Below are 18,555 nucleotides of genomic sequence, written 5' to 3'. Positions count from 1 at the left end.
TCATAAAGAAAAATGATGCAAGATAAGTGGCTAGAGAATACTGGGATGGGGGGTTGGGGGGTTGGAGGGTACTATTACATAAGGTTTTCAGGCACAGTATTTTTAATTATGTGTCATTTGAACAGAGACCCAAAGGTAGTGAGGGAGAGAGCATGAGGATAAGAGAAGAGATTTCTAGACAGTTAAAAGGTACAAAGTCCCTGAGGCAGGAACAGGAAGGAGGCCAGTATGGCCGGAGTTGGGTGGGAGAAGGGGAAACTAGTGAGAAAGGAAGTCAGAGGGGTACTAAGGGGGCCGTGGAAGCCCCTATAAGGATTTCAGCTTTTTTTTGAGATAGGAAACCATTAGAAGGTGTTAAAAAAAAATGTTCTGTCTTAGATTTTAACAGAATCACTCTGACTACTGTATTGTATACCAAATAGACTGTTGGGGCAATAGTAAAAATAAAGGGAGACTATGGCAATGATCTGGATGAGAGGTTATGACCGCATAGACTAGGCTGTGCCAGGGGAGGTGATGAAAAGTGGGCTGGGTTCTGGAAGTGGGTTGGATACTTTGAAGGTAAAACCAACAGGATTTGTGACAAACTGGATATGAGGCATGTGAGTAAAAGAGGATCCAAGGATGACACCAAGGTTTGGCTGAGCAATTGGAAAAATGGAATTGCTATACTGTGATTCTATTTATATAAAAGTCTGTGTGTGCATACATGGGTATAAGCATAGAGAACAGTATGAAAAAATGGTAATAGTGGTTTATCTCAGAGCAGTGGGATGTCACATGATTTTTATTTTCTTCCTCATGGTTTTCTGCACTAAGTTTTTATAATGTATATAATAAATTTGTTATATTTCTTAAAGATAAAGCTCTTTTCTGTGGAACAAACAACAACAAAAGGAACGTAAAGACTGGAGCAGGATACAGGATACAAAGAAAGGGGAATGGAAGAGACTGAGAAATAAGTAGAAAGGCAAAGCGGGGTCCAAGAGAAATTCAAAAGGAGGACCTGAAGGATTTGGAAATGACTGGGAGGTGTCAGAAGATACTGGGTAGAACTCTGGAAATACAGGAGGGGGCTCAAGGAAAGTGTAGAGAGATCTGAAGGTAGAGAGGAATGGAGAAAGTTGAGAGGAATAGGAGCAGAAGGGAGACCAATGAGACTGACAAATCAGGAGATGGGAAAGACTAGTGAGACTGATTAGGACTGGAGGAGAGGACGGCCCTAGTATAACAGTGGGCTGAAGAGTTTGGGAAGAACTGACAGAAATTAGAAGGGTCTGGGATTGTACAAGGAGGGATGAAGAATGGGGAATCAATGAAGAGTAATAGAGATTACAGAGAACAACGTGGGCACTTGGAGAAATGAACAGGAAGAACAAAAGAAAACACAGGCTTTGGAGCTGATAGCCTGTACTTCCCGGCTCTATCTGTTCTTACCCCTGTGTGCCTATTTCCTCACCTATAAAACAGAGATGATAATAATGCCTACCTCACAGGGTTATTATGAGGATTGAATGAGATAATCCACATTAAAAATTTAGCATATCACTGGGCATCCAGTAAGCACTCAATAAATGTTAGGAATTATTATTATGAACAGCTTCTCAATTCAAAGAGAAGGCAGCTCAATAATAAAAATTTCACCTCCCATCAAGTATTTCATTCTATGCCTTTAATAAAGAGTTATTTTTCCTGAGAATGAGGCTGTAGGAGGAAGGGAAACAAATCCAACCTGCTCTGCAGACTGGCCTAAAGTTGAGTCTTCTTCACCACTCAGAATAAAACACGAAAGACCTTCATCCAGTGAGACTTCAGTCTGCAGGTTAAACAATGGAAAACCAGTATTCAGTGTTGAAGTGAGAGCTTTTTCTGCTTTTAAGGGAAAGAAGTAGTTCTCTGTAATATGGTAATAGTAACTGTATCTTATTCAAGAACAAAAAGCAGTAGGAGAGATAGTATCAAGTTAATATTTAACTTTGAGTCTGTTTGGCTCATGAATTATTTTTGTATTTTGTTTTGTTTTTAAGGTCTGGTAACTGTGATTTAAAAAAAAAAACACAATAAAATTGCAGCATTATTTCCAATAGCCAAGGTATGGAAACAACTTAAGTGTCCATCAACCAATGAATGGACAAAGATACACACACACACACACACACAATGGAGTACTATTCAGCCATAAAAAGAATGAAATCTTGCCATTTATGACAAAATGGATGGCCCTTGAGAGCATTATGCTAAGTGAAATAGGTCAGAGAAAGACAAATACCATATGATCTCACTTATCAATGAAATTTTAAAAAGCAAAACAAAAAATCAAGCTCACAGATACAGAGAACAGACTCGTGGTGAACAGAGGCAGGGGGTGCAGGGGGCAGGAGGCAAAATGGGTGAAGGGGGTCAAAAGGTACAAACTTCCAGCTATAAAATAAGTCTTGGGGATATAATGTGCAGCACAGTGACTAGTTAATAATGCTATATTGCATATTTGAAAGTTGTCAAGAGAGTAAAACTTAAAAGTCCTCATCACAAGAAAAAAAAACTTTTTTTTGCAACTATATATGGTGACAAATGTTAACTCGACTTATTGTGGTGATCGTTTCCCAATATATGCAAATATTAAATCCTTATGTTGTACACTTGAAAGTAATATAATGTGTCAATTATATGAAAGTAATATAATGTGTCAATTATATCTCAATTAGAAAATTTCTTAAATTAAAAAATTAAAATATAGGGTCCAAATCTTCTCCATCTTCCCAAACTATCTCTTCACTCTAGTCAGAGTATTGAGAGCATTACCTTACAGATAGATCAAAATTGGACTCAGGGCAAACTCTTTTCTCTCCCTGTTTTTGGGTGCTCTCATGTATGAATGCACTCACATACAAGTACCACCCCACCCCACCAATAATCTTTTGTGAACTTAGAGATAATAAAAAGTATTAAAAGTGGCATATTCTTAGTGATGAACTTGCTTGTAAGTAGGCTCTCATTTTTCAATACTGTAAAGTCTGAATCTTTCAATTATAAATCACCTATCACTTCTTTGTCACACACGTTAAAATGAACTGTTTTCAGAGAGCTTTGAGAGAGGAATCGAAGGAAGGAAGGGAGGGAGGGAAGGAGGGAGGGAGGGAGGAAGGAAGGGAGAGAGAGAGAGAGAGAGAGAGGGAGGGAAAGAAAGAAGGAAGGAGGAAATCTGCTAGTTCCTAGGAACTGAAGAATTCAAAAATATGTAAAATACAAAAGCTTATCCTACATCCTGTTTGTATCTACAATATCGCTGTCCCATTAACTTTAAAAGTTATGTACCTTTCAACAATACTGATATATAAACTGTCCATATATACTTTTACTTCCCTCTGTCTCTGCTCATTGAAAAATCATTTGCTAAAATCCTCAACTTCCTGAGCAGATATCCCTTCCTAGTAGTTTGTAATGGAAACTCTTAGAAGCCAATTTCTCTTCCTTTTTACCCCTTTTCTTGATATTCAGTGGACTTATCTTGATAAACTTCCAATTTTTTACTATTCATAGTTAAATTAAATCCAAGTTAGGCTCATTTTTATTCATTTGTTGAATGAACAACATGTATACAATCATCTTTTTTTAGTCTGCTTTTACTATTAAATTTAATTAATTTTTACTAAGCACCCAAGAGGGACCCTGCAGAGAAGACAAAGATGAGTTTTTTAAAAACCCGAGATACACTCCGTACATTTTAAAATTTGAGAGTATTTTTTAAATACTCTCATTGCTTATGGCAGACATGACTAGTTGTTCATTGCTGTCTTTTCTCCCATTTCTAATAATAGAACTTACTTTTAGCTGGATACCGAGACATTGTTTCCCACATTCCTTTAGTGGAAATAATGTGTGCAATTTTCAGGTCTTGTCCTGTAAGAGATCAATCTGCAATCCTATGGCTCTCTTCCTCCTCCCTCCCCTTTGGTTAGCAAATGAAGACACAGTAGCTTTGCCATTGGACTCAGAGATGGAAACTAAGTGTTGAAGATGGCAGAACTCTCCTAGTAGCCTGGACTACTTATCTATTACACTAGAGAGAAATAAAACTTCTATCTTAATTAAGACATTTTACTTTGAATCTTTTTGTTAAAGCTGCTTAGCCTTTACTCTAAATAATGCAGTTCGCCCAAGATGTGAGTGATTTTGTCATTTGAAGTTTCAAATATGTGATTACACATTGTATTTCAGAACAAAATCTGTAATTCGGGGATCACCTATAATATTTTATTATAATTTTTTAAGATAAGAAATAATGTCAAGTAGAAAGAGAGTGATTAAATATTGGCATGAGAGATCTTTTTGGAGTGACAAAATGGTCTAAAATTGGATTATAATGTTGATTATATATTCTGTAAATTTACTAAAAATCATTGAATCATACGCTTAAAATGGATGAATTTTCGCTACATAAAGTACACCTCAATAAATCTGTTCTAAAAAGTTTTTTAAAAAAAGTTATTCACCTTAGACCACTGATATATCTTATTATCAATGAGAAGCTGAGTTGAAGATTTTTTGCCTTGATTAATCTGAAACACAATGTAAATAAATAGTATGGAAAACTTAATGTTCACAGATATAGACATAATCATGTTCATAAGTCTTTTGTCCAAAATGGATAAAAACAAAGACTTCTCAATGTTTTTCTTTTAAAAAGTATATACATGTTTTCTCCTGAGATGTCAAATTTAGTTACCATAACCAAATCACTTAACTTTTCTTGGCTTCAAGTTTGGAAATAGAAAGCATGGAAAATAACTTGAAGCTTTTCGGATTTAAGGAGCTATATTAAAATAGAATTTTAGCTCTTTTTGATAAAGAAAAGTTTATCATGATATATGTTGATTTAAACAGTAAATTTGAAAATAGGAAAGAAAAAATAATATTACCTTGGCATTTTTTAGCTTTTCTCTTACTTTGCCTCTCAGAGTTTCTATTATGTCTTGATTTTCTTCCACATTTAAATCTATCAAGAAGCCAACATAATATGGAGTTCATGATACTTTCTTATAATATAATTAAACAGCAACAGCAACAAAAGTACTTATTAAATAGCTAAATAACATGCATTTCTTTGGATCGTGACAATTATGAAGACTGGGTCATTGCCCCATGAGAGCTTAGAACCTAGAAAATAAAGCTTAGAAACTTCCCCCTCTTCCATCTGGAATAAATACTCATGCATGGTCAGGACTGAATTTTGTAGTGAGGCTAAAAAAAAAAAAAAAAATAGGGTTCAGGTAAGCAAACCTTTATCTTTTTCCTTTTAGGAAAAAAATCAATGAAAACAGTAATATTCTATATAAAGTGCTCTATAGTCCACAGAATATACAAATATCAAAACCAGTTTACTTCAACTTGATTAAACTGAAGAGGAAGGAATCTGAAAAAAAGAGAGGTAAGTCTCCAAGCATCCATTCTAACTACTTATGTCAGTTTTGTAAATTCAGTATAATACTGCCAGCTCTTAGAGGAAATGAAACAGTCTTACTGGGTACAAAGAAGGCTCCAGCTGCTATGTGTACTCCAAACCTCATGTTATTTTCTTCTCATCCACCAGATGATCTACTGTATGGATTGAGAAAGACAGGGGTTATGCAGTTCTAGGTACAATAGAAAATGGAGGACCTACTGGTCATTTTGCCTTGCATTTTTCTTTTTCTTCTCCCTGCCTTTGAGTAGTTAAAGGTTAAAGAGAAAATGGTGGAAATAAAGGGTAAGCATAAAGCTAAATCAGTATAGGTCATGAGAATCTTCATTCTTAATTGCAGTATTCCATGATAAAATTTAAAAATTATTAGTTGGTTTGTTTATACTCTATTCCCAGAACTTAGAATGACAGATGGCACATAGTAGGTGCTTAATAAATATTTGCTGGATAAGTGAAGCAGGAGTCAACCATTATTTATATACTTTTCTCCCTGAGACCTGGAAACTTCCTGAAACAGGTTCTATATCTCTGTATCTTTATGGTGTAACATAGTCTGAAGAACGAGAAGATTCTCCATGTTTGCAGAGAGAGAGAGAGAGAAAACAAAACTTAGTTTTATTACATTCACTGACTTTACCATTATTTCCTTATACCCACTTGTATTATATAGGAAGTTTAGTTTCTGTTTGAACTTATCCCTTAAGAAACTGTGTTCCCAGATGAAACCCTGGGATAGGATTAGTCATTTATATCTTTTAAAAATAAAGTCCAACAGTATTAGAGCTGTGGTATACTTATTGAGAACCTTTCTGGAGATGCTTGTCTACACTTTCTTCTACTGCAATGTTATCTGTGTCTTCTGACATCTGCAAAAAAAGGGGGGAAGCGTTACCTTGTATCTTTTTGTTTTGGCATGTAACATCTTTTCATAGGTTTATCAGCCCTTTGAAAGTCATCTCCTTTAAAATGACAATTCATATCCTTTGCCTGTTTTCTTAAATTTCATCCTTTTATCAATGGGTATGAGCTCTTTATATATGATAGATTTTTTAATTAAAAAATTGCTCTCTGTAATATCAAAAAGAACCTTTTAATGATAAAATCCAGTAGATAGTTGTTGGTGTTCATATACTGCCTACTTCATATACCTTTTAGGAGGGTCAAATGAGATCAAACATATGAAATACTTTGAAACTCAACACTATATCAATGTTAGCTATTACTTGAGTACTCTGTAGCCATCTGATAACTTTCTAAAAGCTTTCTATATCCTTTTCCTCTACCCTTATACCTCTCTGGCCACTTATTCCTTGTATCCTTTCTTGGTCACACTTCTCCTCATAGCCTAAATGTGGGCACATTCCAAGAATTTGGAGAGTGCATGGATTCCCATGGCTTCCCAAATCTGTCTCCAACCTTGACTGCTCTCCTGAATACCATATTTCTAGTTGCCTACTGGTATTTCTAATTGAATGTACTACCATTATCAAAAATTCAATATTTTAAAATGAGCATTTATTTCTTTTACCACTTTTTAAACCTCAATATTCTAAAATTAAACCATACTAGCAACGTTAAATGTTTTTTTTAGAATATGGATAAGTTTTTCATTTTAAGTTGAAAAAATAGAATAGCAAAAGACTCCTTAAATAACAACTGTACATGCTAACCAAACTAATGTGCAGTTGGAATGGGAAGAGCAAGCAGACACACATCAGATTTCCAATCACAGTAAAAACATGGATTCGTGTCAAAAGCCAAAGCAGGGTATACTGACATGATCACAGTAAGAGCTTAGTCTATAGACCTTCTGAAAGAACTCCAAATCCACCAGTGGCTCCTGTACCACACTTAAGAACTACTGAGTAAGGTCAGTATGAACTAAGATGTTCTGTTCTTACTAAGCCTTCAGTATTTTCCTCAACAAAATTAAAAATACCTAACTTCACTCTTGACCAAGGAGACAGTAACCCTTGAAGGTGTGATGGGACATTAACCCCAGCAAGTGATTGATAGATGTCTCCTTCAATTCCCAATAATCTCACCCAGCATTCTGGATATACTTTTCATAACTTCCCATCCCCATCTAGAAGGCAGGAATAAAACATGAATCTTAATTGGACTTACTCTAGGTGACACGTAGATACCAGTCCTAAAAATGTTTCACTCATTCATTGATTTAAAAAAGAAAAACTTTTTTTTTTTTTTTAGCAAAGCAGGAAATGGATTGTTAGCTGGTTGAGAGAACAGAGAAATAAATATTTAAATAAGGGAATAAATAGATAAATAAATATATAAATAACTCACCTCTAATACTTTATTACATAATTGACAGACCAAAGAGTATAACTAATCTGTAAACTCTCTCATTATTTTTTAACATATGAACTATACGATTTGTATATAGAACCAAATATATCACATTTTTTCAAGAGTCTCCTACATTTACAATTGAGCTATTTAGTATAATCAAAATCCTTATAAACTCCATTAATACCTTACTTTTCTAAAAATATCTTCTTTTCTCTTTGAAATCTTTTTCATGATGGTTCTTTCATTTCCACCTTCTAAATAAATAAGAAATATTTTTAAGAATTATATATCATATTACTGAGAGAACACAATTGATGCTTGAGATAAACATGCTATTTAAATTTTTTAATTTAACTAAAAACTAAACAAAGAAACACACTATTGCCTTTAGTATTTAGTTGTTGATCACCTTTAGTATTTAATAGAAATTCTAGTTAGTCCAATAAGACATGTAAAAGAGTTAGAGGTAAAACTATTGGAAAGGAGACAACAAACTGATTCTTTTGTAGAGGGTAGGTTTTATACATAGAAACTCCAAGACATTCAATCAAAAAAACTTTAGAAAAAATGAGAAAGTTGATAAGTGGCAGAATACAAGAGAATGTATGGCAAAGTTACCAGCTTTCCTATATGCTAGAAATATAATAGAAAAGAAATCACTTTCATAACAGCAATACAAAACTTTTTCAAAATACACAGGAATAACTTCAATGAAAATATTTGGGACCCTCCCCCCCAAAAAAAAGTATAAAACTTTACAGTGAGAAAAAAATCTGATTAAACAAAGAGATATTCCCTGGAGGCAGGAAAACTAGTTAAGAAGCCATTATAATAGTCCTGATGAGAGATTCTGGAGATCTGAATCCAAAAGTGGAAGCGGGAATGGAAGATGGAGATTCAGTTAAGAGGTAGAATTCACAGAATTTGGTGAGCAACTAGATGTGTAGGACAAAGTGAGGGAGAAATCAAGGACTCTAAGGTTTGGGCTTGAGTAACTGAGAGGTAGTATCATTCTGTGTATTGTCGAATATAATTGGGGAAGGAGTTAAACAGTTCAGTTTTCAGAGGCTGCTTACGGGACATTAAGGTGAGAGGTCCAAAAAGTGATTAACAATACTGAACTGACTTGGAGCAGAAGAGAACCAGTTCTAAGTTAGCTAACTCCTTTGTTTACTCAGTAAAAAAAGCATTTAAGAGATTGATTCCATGACTCTTGAAAAGAATCAACACCTTTAAGATTTTTCCCACCAACATACCAAGAATGGATACAACAGGAATAGAATGTTGGGAAAAGAGAAGTTTGAATTTACTTTCCACTCTGCAAGAACTTCTAAAATGAAAAATGAACTTCAAATCAGTACCTGGCTTACTGATGCCTACACCTGCAAATTTTATCTGCTAAAGCTAGGGAAAACATTAGCAGTGACACATCCTATAGATAGTTAAATTATAATAAATTATTAAATAAAAATCTTATTGTAGAAGAAATTATTAATCACGTTTTTTGCAGACCTGTAGATGTTTCTAAACTAGTTTATTTATCGTCTCATAAATACTATAATAAATACTAAATAAATGATTACAGGCAAAATAGTAGATAAAATTGAAGATCTGGATGAAAATTGCATTTGCCCTATCGAAAAATCACATGCGGAAGCAAGGAAAAATTATGACTCAGACTTCCACCTTCTTACAGAAATTCAACTTTCTGTATTAAAAAACTGGCTCCAGGGCTTCCCTGGTGGCGCAGTGGTTGAGAGTCCGCCTGCCGATGCAGGGGACACGGGTTCGTGCCCCGGTTCGGGAGGATCCCACGTGCTGTGGAGCGGCTGGGCCCGTGAGCCATGGCCGTTGAGCCTACGCGTCCGGAGCTGTGCTCCGCAACGGGAGGAGGCCACAACAGTGAGAGGCCCGCGTAGAGCAAAAAAAAAAAAAAAAAAAAACTGGCTCCAACAGTTAAATCCAATATTCTCTTCAAGGATATTGCTAATTTACAATTCTTGTAGTTACAGCTTTTTCTAAAAGACAAGGAGGACCACTTCAGCGCCAGCATCCTGCCCAGAAAAGACGCAGTTAGCCAAAATGATATCTGGAGGCTTAACTGAAGCCAAACCTGCCACTCCAGAAATCCAGGAGATCGCTAACACGGTTAAACCACAGCTTGAAGAAAAAACAAATGAGACTTATGAAGAATTCGAAGCTGTGGAATATAAAACTCAAGTGGTTGCTGGAAGTAATTACTACATTAAGATACGAATAGGTAATGATAGTTATATTCACATAAAGGTATTCAAGAGCCTTCCTCAACAAAATCAGTCTTTGGCACTTACTGGCTACCAGGCTGACAAAAGCAAGGATGACGAGCTCACCGGCTTCTAGCGACATGTTCTGAAAGCAGTCGATTCTTTCCACTGTCTCCTGATTAGTGGCCCCTGGTAATAAATGTAACTATCAATAAAGAAGTATTTCTTTTCAAATAAATTAATCTCTTTAAAAAAAAAAAAAAGACAAGGAAATTGAAGATTAGCTATTTTTGTATCAGATGAACTGGAGGTCCACAGTCAAAGGCTGAGAATTAAAGTGAAGTAATTCATTCAACCTTTTCTGGTCCATACCAAACAGAAGGCAATTTTTATAAGTGTTTTATAAGTATAAATGTTTGCCTCTTGCTTAGCATGTAGAAATCTCTGGGTTCTGCAAATACATCCAGCAATGCCTTTATCACTATGGTGATTGCTGAAATAAAATTTCCTAAAGCCTATTCTATGTTGTGTGTAAATTTAACATTCAACCACCTGCCACTTGGTTTCAGGAGTGTTAGCAGAACAAAATTACAGGAAAATCTCTAGTGTATGAAATGATCACAAAATGCATATTCTGGTATCTAATAATATTTCTTTGGTTAAGTATGAACTAACTAGAAATTTGTTTTTCCTTCAGTTTTTCCCCAGCTCTTGTTGAAAATAACTTCAAATGTATTAATCCACTTTTCTTCCTTAGCAGAACAGAATTCAGTCCAAAACCCAGTTTCATCTTTATCTTTGTTCATTTATTGTCACATAGTATCATGAATCTTTTCTGAACTCCCTTATAGCAATGTTTGACAAATCATGTTCTCCCATTTGATTTGAATGGGGATGCTATGCCAAAAAATTAGTCTCATTCAAAGTTATGATAAAATTAAAGCAATGGATAGCACTTTTTCAAATTAAAATTTATTAAATACATGTCACCAGCTACCCTTTACTGGTACTGGGATATGGAAAAGGTGGAACTTAACCAAAATATTCCACAATTAAGTGTAACACAGCATTATTTCACAGTGTTTCATGAAAACTATCAAGATTTCCAGGTGTTCCATTACCTAAGTTTGAAAATTAATATCTTTTAGTTAACTGTGATCTTATTTTCTAAACTGAAAACCTAGGAACCAACAGTCTGACAAAGAATTTTCTGATCTGTGAATTTGTACACATCTTTGAAAGGCATCAAAACTAAATCATCCACTGCTCTCAGGACTAAATCGGAAATCATCACAACCTGCTTCTGTATGTCAAGAAAGACTGGATCCACTTCCCTTGAAACTTCTGGTATATAAAAATTGAGGGCTTCCCTAATGGTGCAGTGGTTAAGAATCAGCCTGCCACTGCAGGGGACACGGGACTCTATCCCTGGTCCGGGAAGATCCCACATGCCGAGGAACAACTAAGCCCGTGCACCACGACTACTGAGCCTGCGCTCTAGAGCCCGTGAGCCACAACTACTAAGCCCACGTGCCACAATGACTGAAGCCCGCATGCCTAGAGCCCGTGCTCCGCAACAAGAGAAGCCACCACAATGGGAAGGCCACGCACTGCAACGAAGAGTAGTCCCCGCTCGCAGCAACCAGAGAAAACCCGCGTGCAGCAACGAAGACCCAATGCAGCCAAAAATAAAATAAATAAAATAAATTTTAAAAAATTGAATAAGTGACAAAACAAATTATAAAAACTGTAGTATATTTTGAAACATTATATCCAACACACAATGCAATGTAATTTTGCTACCCATGAGTTCATCATAGGATTGATAAAAATGTATTAATTCATAGAGCAACAAGGGCCATGAGGTCCAGAAACTGGACACAAGTAAGTCCTGTGGTGTTATCTTTTATTTAAACCTGAAGATATATCTTGGGTGCCTGTACTTATAGTCTCCACTGGAGAGAAACTCAAAACAAAGGCCCTTTCTGTAAGTGAGGGCAAAAGACGCTTGTGTCCACTTCCCCACCTAAGCCTTGCTCACCACTCTCTCATAAACCTTCAACTATACCCAGACCAAACTCTTCTTTATACTCCCCGCAATTCCATCATTTGATTTTTCCAGCTTCTCCCGTAATCTAGAGCATTCCACATTTCAAAGCCGGATTCAAGCCCCACATCTTCCAGGAAATTTTTTCTGACTCTGGTCCTTCTGGGACCTCCACTAGCACTAATAATACTTAGTTTTTGTTCATTACGGTCTACCTTACAAGGCCACTTGCTGCTTACCCTACAGTGGGCTGGGGCATGAACTCATCTTCTTCTACCCTCCACCAATCCTAGCAAGGTGTTCAGCACACAGTAGGGACTCAATAAATAATACGGTCCCGGATTCGAAGTAAATCAACCAGTGCTCTCGAAAGCTATATAATGGAGTTGTTCTCAACCCGATTAATTCCCAAGGGGATGACTAATGGGTGGGCCAGGTCCCGGGGACTACAAGTCCCAGTGGCCCATGCGGGTCTGGCCCTGGTAGCCGGGGAACCCACAGAGCCGGTCTCCAACCAGACAAAATACTGGAGCGTCTGACAGGGAAGGGTGGAGGCTTTCTGGGGCAGTAAGACATTCACCTGGATGGACTGCACTTTTGCTACGTCTGGGAAGCGAAGGCAGGACGCACCGTTCACCGCATACTCTGAGAGGTCACCAACCGCCCCGCAGCGCTCCCGACGTCCGCTCCACAAGCTAGCCTGGCGCTTGCTCCTCGTAGCTGAACTTCAAGGCGGTTCGGGAGCATGCGCGGTGCGGAGCATGCGCGGTGCGGCCCCGGCGCGCGCGAGAAGCCGGTGCCTTCTGGAATCTTCCGTGCGCAACGTCTGCTCACCCGGCTGCGTGGGCTTGGGGCTCGGCCCGGTCTCCGCCTAGAGCGCCTGGCGGGAGCCACGGGCTTTGATCACCCGCCGCCTGCGTCTGTGCTCCAATGGCCGCAACTGCCCCGGCGGCTGTTCTGGAAGAGATCTGAGAGCGGGGTGGCCTGGGTCGTGAGAACCCCGCACCTCTCGCGTTGCGGTGAAGAAGAACCGTTATTCCCAACGGGTGAGTATCGGCCGCGCGCTCCCTGGCCGGCGCGGGCCCGCGGTGACCACCGGGGTCGCCCCTGAGCGGGTGTTCCCGGGGGAGGATGCTCCCGAGCCCGCCGTGGAAGTGCGGTCGCCCGCACCGTCCAGATGCGCCCCGGAGCCTGTGACCTGCGTGCGGGTCGCCGAGGAGCGCGAACACCCGGGTCTTCGCCGGCGGGACCTGCCTCTGCCTTGCCCCGAGGAGGGAGGTTCTTAGAGTTCAGGTGCTTTGGGTGTGGCATCTGAAAGAGCGCCCCGAATATGCGAGGGGTTCTTTTTCTTTCCAGAGCTTGCTATTAGTGTAACCAATTTAATTATTTTGCACTCTTAAAATAGGGCATGCTGGGCATGTGCACTCGTGACATGTCATCTTCGCTTAATGAAAGAAACAACTTACATTGATTTATTTTCTTTTCCCAGTGACTCACCCCGTGTTAAAATAACGAGTTAAATAAAATGTTCCGTGGTTGGAAACTTGTCCTGGGAAACTCTGGCGGGGGCGAAGTGAGGAAACTTGCTAGTATGGAAAGCAGCACAGCAGTGTTACGTACGCCTTCATTCATTCAAACGTTCAGATGTTTAATGGCCGCTTTCTGTGTGAGGCGTTGTGCTTAGCGCTTTAATCCTAGAGAAATTTAGAAAGTGTTTAAAACTTCTAACAAACCTTGTACATTTGGGGAAGGGGAGATGTGGAAGTAAAGAAACTGCTGCAAAACTAATATTCCAGGTTATATTGGTACATTATGGCATAAGTACAAGTAGAACTGAAGTTCCACTCACCTTATAATCTGAAATAATGCATACGGATAAATATGTCCAAACCTTGAAATCATTTGGCCAAACTGTCATACTGAATAAAATCCTTGCAGGGTCTCCCCTCTTTCTAGGGCTCTTCTGGTATAGGAATTTAGGAACAATGAGAGTCGAGAAAGAGAAAATGTCTAGAAATATTGGGTTGGCCAGAAAGTTCCTTTGGTTTTAAAGTAAAAATAAAAGATACATATTTCATTTTCACCAAGAACTTTATTGAACAATGTATTCACCGTTTTGTTCCACTACCTTCTGCCATTTTTCAGGCAACTTTATAATTCCGTCTTCCCAAAACTTTTTATCTTTGTGAGCAAAGAACTGTTCCAGGTGCCTTTTACAGTCTTCCAGGGATTTGAAATTTTTACCATTAAGAGAATTTTGTAAAGGCCTAAATAAATGGAAATCCGAAGGTGCATACGGCGGATGAATCAGAACTTCCCAGCCAAGCTGTAACAGTTTTTGCCTGGTCATCAAAGACACATGCGGTCTTGCGTTATCCTAATGGAAGATTATGCGTTTTCTGTTGACTAATTCCAGACGCTTTTCGTCGAGTGCTGCTTTCAGTTGGTCTAATTGGGAGCAGTACTTGCTGGAATTAATCGTTTGGTTTTCCGGAAGGAGCTCATAATAGAGGACTCCCTTCCAGTCCCACCACATACACAACATCACCTTGTTTGGATGAAGACAGGCCTTTGGTATGGTTGGTGGTGATTCATTTTGCTTGCCCACGATCTCTTCCATTCCGCATTATTATACAGTATCCACTTTTCATCGCCCGTCACAATTTGTTTTAAAAACGGAACGTTTTCATTATGTTTAAGTAGAGAATCGCATGTGGAAATATGGTCAGGAAGGTTTTTTTGGCTTAACTCACGTGGAACCCAAACATCAAAGCAATTAACATAACCAAGCTGGTGCAAATGATTTTCAGTGCTTGATTGGGATATTTTGAGTACGTCGGCTATCTCCCACGTGGTATAATGTTGATTGTTCTCAATGTCTCGATTTGATCGCTACCATCTTCAACTAGTCTACCCAACCATGGAGCATCGTCCAGCGAGAAATCTCCCGCACGAAACTTCGCAAACCACTTTTGACATGTTTGATCAGTCACAGCACCTTCTCCATACACTGCACAAATCTTTTTTTGCATTTCAGTTGCGTTTTTACCTTTCTTGAAATAATGAAGCATAATATGCCAAAAATGTTGCTTTTCGGCAACATTTTGCATTTCGGCAAAATGGCTACACAAAAATTCACCAATTTTGATGAGTTTTTTTGTTTGTTTGTTTTGTTTTGTTTTGCGGTACGCAGGCCTCTCACTGTTGTGGCCTCTCCCGTTGCGGGGCACAGGCTGCGGACGCGCAGGCTCAGCAGCCATGGCTCACAGGCCCAGCCGCTCCGCGGCATGTGGGATCTTCCCGGACCGGGGCACGAACCCGTGTCCCCTGCATCGGCAGGCGGACTCTCAACCACTGCGCCTCCAGGGAAGCCCGATGAGTTTTTTTTTTAATGCACAGTGATATGACTGTTGTCACAATACAGTCTAACAAAATTGTTTCAAATGAAGTTAAAAAACAACTAAGTGCTACCAGAGCCATCTTATGGAAAAAACCAAATAAACCTTTCGGCCAACCCAATATATCTCTTAAATAGCAACATTATACAGTATGTGTGCATATGCAAGTGATATGTACTCTGTGGTGTTCCTTAAGTACACCTAACTCCTGGAATTATTATTATACAGTGGTACATGTTTTTAAAAATACATATAGCATGTATTCACTGAGATGTATTATTATTTTTTTCTTTCTGGATGAACTTTTTTTTTAAACATCTTTATTGGAGTATAATTGCTTTACAATGGTGTGTTAGTTTCTGCTTTATAACAAAGTGAATCAGTTATACATATAAATATGTTCCCATATCTCTTCCCTTTTGCGTCTCCCTCCCTCCCACCCTCCCTATCCCACCCCTCTAGGTGATCACAAAGCACCGAGCTGATCTCCCTGTGCCATGCAGCTGCTTCCCACTAGATATCTGTTCTACGTTTGGTAGTGTATATATGTCCATGCCACTCTCTCACTTTGTCACAACTTACCCTTCCCCCTCCCCATATCCTCAAGTCCATTCTCTAGTAGGTCTGTGTCTTTATTCCCATCTTACCCCTAGGTTCTTCATGACATTTTTTTTTTCTTAGATTCCATATATATGTGTTAGCATACGGTATTTGTCTTTCTCTTTCTGACTTACTTCACTCTGTATGACAGACTGTAGGTCCATCCACATCACTACAAATAACTCAATTTCGTTTCTTTTTATGGCTGAGTAATATATTCCATTGTATATATGTGCCACATCTTCTTTATCCATTCATCCGATGATGGACACTTAGGTTGCTTCCATCTCCTGGCTATTGTAAGTAGAGCTGCAATGAACATTTTGTTACATGACTCTTTTTGAATTATAGTTTTCTCAGGGTATATGCCCAGTAGTGGGATTGGTGGGTCGTATGGTAGTTCTATTTGTAGTTTTTTAAGGAACCTCCATACTGATCTCCATATTGGCTGTACCAGTTCACATTCCCAGCAGCAGTGCAAGAGTGTTCCCTTTTCTCCACACCCTCTCCAGCATTTATTGTTTCTAGATTTTTTGATGAAAGCCATTCTGACCAGTGTGAGATGATATCTCATTATAGTTTTGATTTGCATTTCTCTAATGATTAATGATGTTGAGCATTCTTTCATGTATTTGTTGGCAATCTGTATATCTTCTTTGAAGAAATGTCTATTTAGGTCTTCTGCCCATTTTTGGATTGGGTTGTTTGTTCTTTTGATACTGAGCTGCATGAGCTGCTTGTAAGTTTTAAAGATTAATCCTTTGTCAGTTGCTTCATTTGCAAACATTTTCTCCCATTCTGAGGGTTGTCTTTTTGTCTTGTTTATGGTTTCCTTTGCTGTGCAAAAGCTTTTAAGTTTCATTAGGTCCCATTTGTTTATTTTTGTTTTTATTTCCATTTCTCTAGGAGGTCGGTCAAAAAGGACCTTGCTGTTATTTATGTCATAGACTCTTCTGCCTATGTTTTCTTCTAAGAGTTTTATAGTGTCTGGCCTTATATTTAGGTCTTTAATCCATTTTGAGCTTATTTTTGTATATGGTGTTAGGGAGTGTTCTAATCTCGTACTTTTACATGTACCTGTCCAGTTTTCCCAGCATCACTTATTGAAGAGGCTGTCCTTTCTCCACTGTACATTCCTGCCTTCTTTATCAAAGATAAGGTGACCATATATGCGTGGGTTTATCTCTGGGCTTTCTATCCTGTTCCATTGATCTATATTTCTGTTTTTGTGCCAGTACGATACTGTCTTGATTACTGTAGCTTTGTAGCATAGTATGAAGTCAGGGAGCCTGATTCCTCCAGCTCCGTTTTTCGTTCTCAAGATTGCTTTGGCTATTTGGGGTCTTTTGTGTTTCCATACAAATTGTGAAATTTTTTTTCTAGTTCTGTGAAAAATGCCAGTGGTAGTTTGATAGGGATTGCATTGAATCTGTAGATTGCTTTGGGTAGTATAGTCATTTTCACAATGTTGATTCTTCCAATCCAAGAACATGGTTTATCTCTCCATCTATTTGTCTCTTCTTTAATTTCTTTCATCAGTGTCTTATAATTTTCTGCATACAGGTCTTTTGTCTCCTTAGGCAGGTTTATTCCTGGATATTTTATTCTTTTTGTTGCAATGGTAAATGGGAGTGTTTTCTTAATTTCACTTTCAGATTTTTCATCATTAGTGTATAGCAATGCCAGAGATTTCTGTGCATTAATTGTGTATCCTGCTACTTTACCAAATTCATTGATTAGCTCTAGTAGTTTTCAGGTAGCATCTTTAGGATTCTCTATGTATAGTGTCATGTCATCTGCAAACAGTGACAGCTTTACTTCTTCTTTTCCGATTTGGATTCCTTTTATTTCCTTTTCTTCTCTGATTCCTGTGGCTAAAACTTCCAAAATTATGTTAAATAAGAGTGGTGAGAGTGGGCCACCTTGTCTTGTTCCTGATCTTAGTGGAAATGCTTTCAGTTTTTCACCATTGAGGACGATGTTGGCTGTGGGTGTGTCATATATGGCCTTTATTATGTTGAGGAAAGTTCCCTCTATGCCTACTTTCTGCAGGGTTTTTATCATAAATGGGTGTTGAATTTTGTCAAAAGCTTTCTCTGCATCTATTGAGATGATCATATGGTTTTTCTCCTTCAATTTGTTAATATGGTGTACCACATTGATTGATTTGCGTATATTGAAGAATCCTTGCATTCCTGGAATAAACCCCACTTGATCATGGTCTATGATCCTTTTAATGTGCTGTTGGATTCTGTCTGCTAGTATTTTGTTGAAGATTTTTGCATCTATGTTCATCAGTGATATTGGCCTGTAGTTTTCTTTCTTTGCGACATCTTTGTTTGGTTTTGGTATCAGGGTGATGGTGGCCTCGTATAATGAGTTTGGGAGTGTTCCTCCCTCTGCTATATTTTGGAAGAGTTTGAGAAGGATAGGTGTTAGCTCTTCTCTAAATGTTTGATAGAATTCGCCTGTGAATCCATCTGGTCCTGGGCT

General features: G+C 38.2%; 2 protein-coding genes across 2 annotated transcripts in view; one reads left to right on the top strand and one right to left on the bottom strand.

Moving 5' to 3' along the window:
- The window catches only part of CC2D2B (coiled-coil and C2 domain containing 2B), a 100,468-nt gene extending 87,678 nt beyond the window's left edge, over positions 1–12,790 (bottom strand). The window contains exons 1-7 of the mRNA XM_049696888.1: positions 12,645–12,790; positions 7,964–8,028; positions 6,267–6,327; positions 4,920–4,996; positions 4,494–4,559; positions 3,840–3,861; positions 1,733–1,896 (exon numbers count right to left, since the gene is read on the bottom strand). Of these exons, the coding sequence (XP_049552845.1) occupies positions 1,733–1,896; positions 3,840–3,861; positions 4,494–4,559; positions 4,920–4,996; positions 6,267–6,327; positions 7,964–8,005 (432 nt within the window). The 5' untranslated portion in view covers positions 8,006–8,028; positions 12,645–12,790. The remainder of the gene's footprint in view (positions 1–1,732; positions 1,897–3,839; positions 3,862–4,493; positions 4,560–4,919; positions 4,997–6,266; positions 6,328–7,963; positions 8,029–12,644) is intronic.
- Positions 9,809–10,255, top strand: LOC101285516 (cystatin-A-like). The gene has a single exon (XM_033425644.2). The coding sequence runs from the start codon at positions 9,857–9,859 to the stop codon at positions 10,151–10,153; it is 297 nt and encodes a 98-aa protein (XP_033281535.1). The 5' UTR covers positions 9,809–9,856; the 3' UTR covers positions 10,154–10,255.
- Positions 12,791–18,555: the final 5,765 nt, after the last annotated feature.

Source organism: Orcinus orca, chromosome 14, assembly GCF_937001465.1.
Source record: "Orcinus orca chromosome 14, mOrcOrc1.1, whole genome shotgun sequence".
Lineage (NCBI taxonomy): Eukaryota > Metazoa > Chordata > Mammalia > Artiodactyla > Delphinidae > Orcinus > Orcinus orca.
Note: the sequence above shows the minus strand (reverse complement) of the source record. Positions and strands in the feature narration are given on the sequence as shown.

Bases quoted from the DNA above. Each gene is read 5' to 3' on its own strand.
- LOC101285516 (XM_033425644.2), top strand. From the start codon at position 9,857: ATGATATCTGGAGGCTTAACTGAAGCCAAACCTGCCACTCCAGAAATC.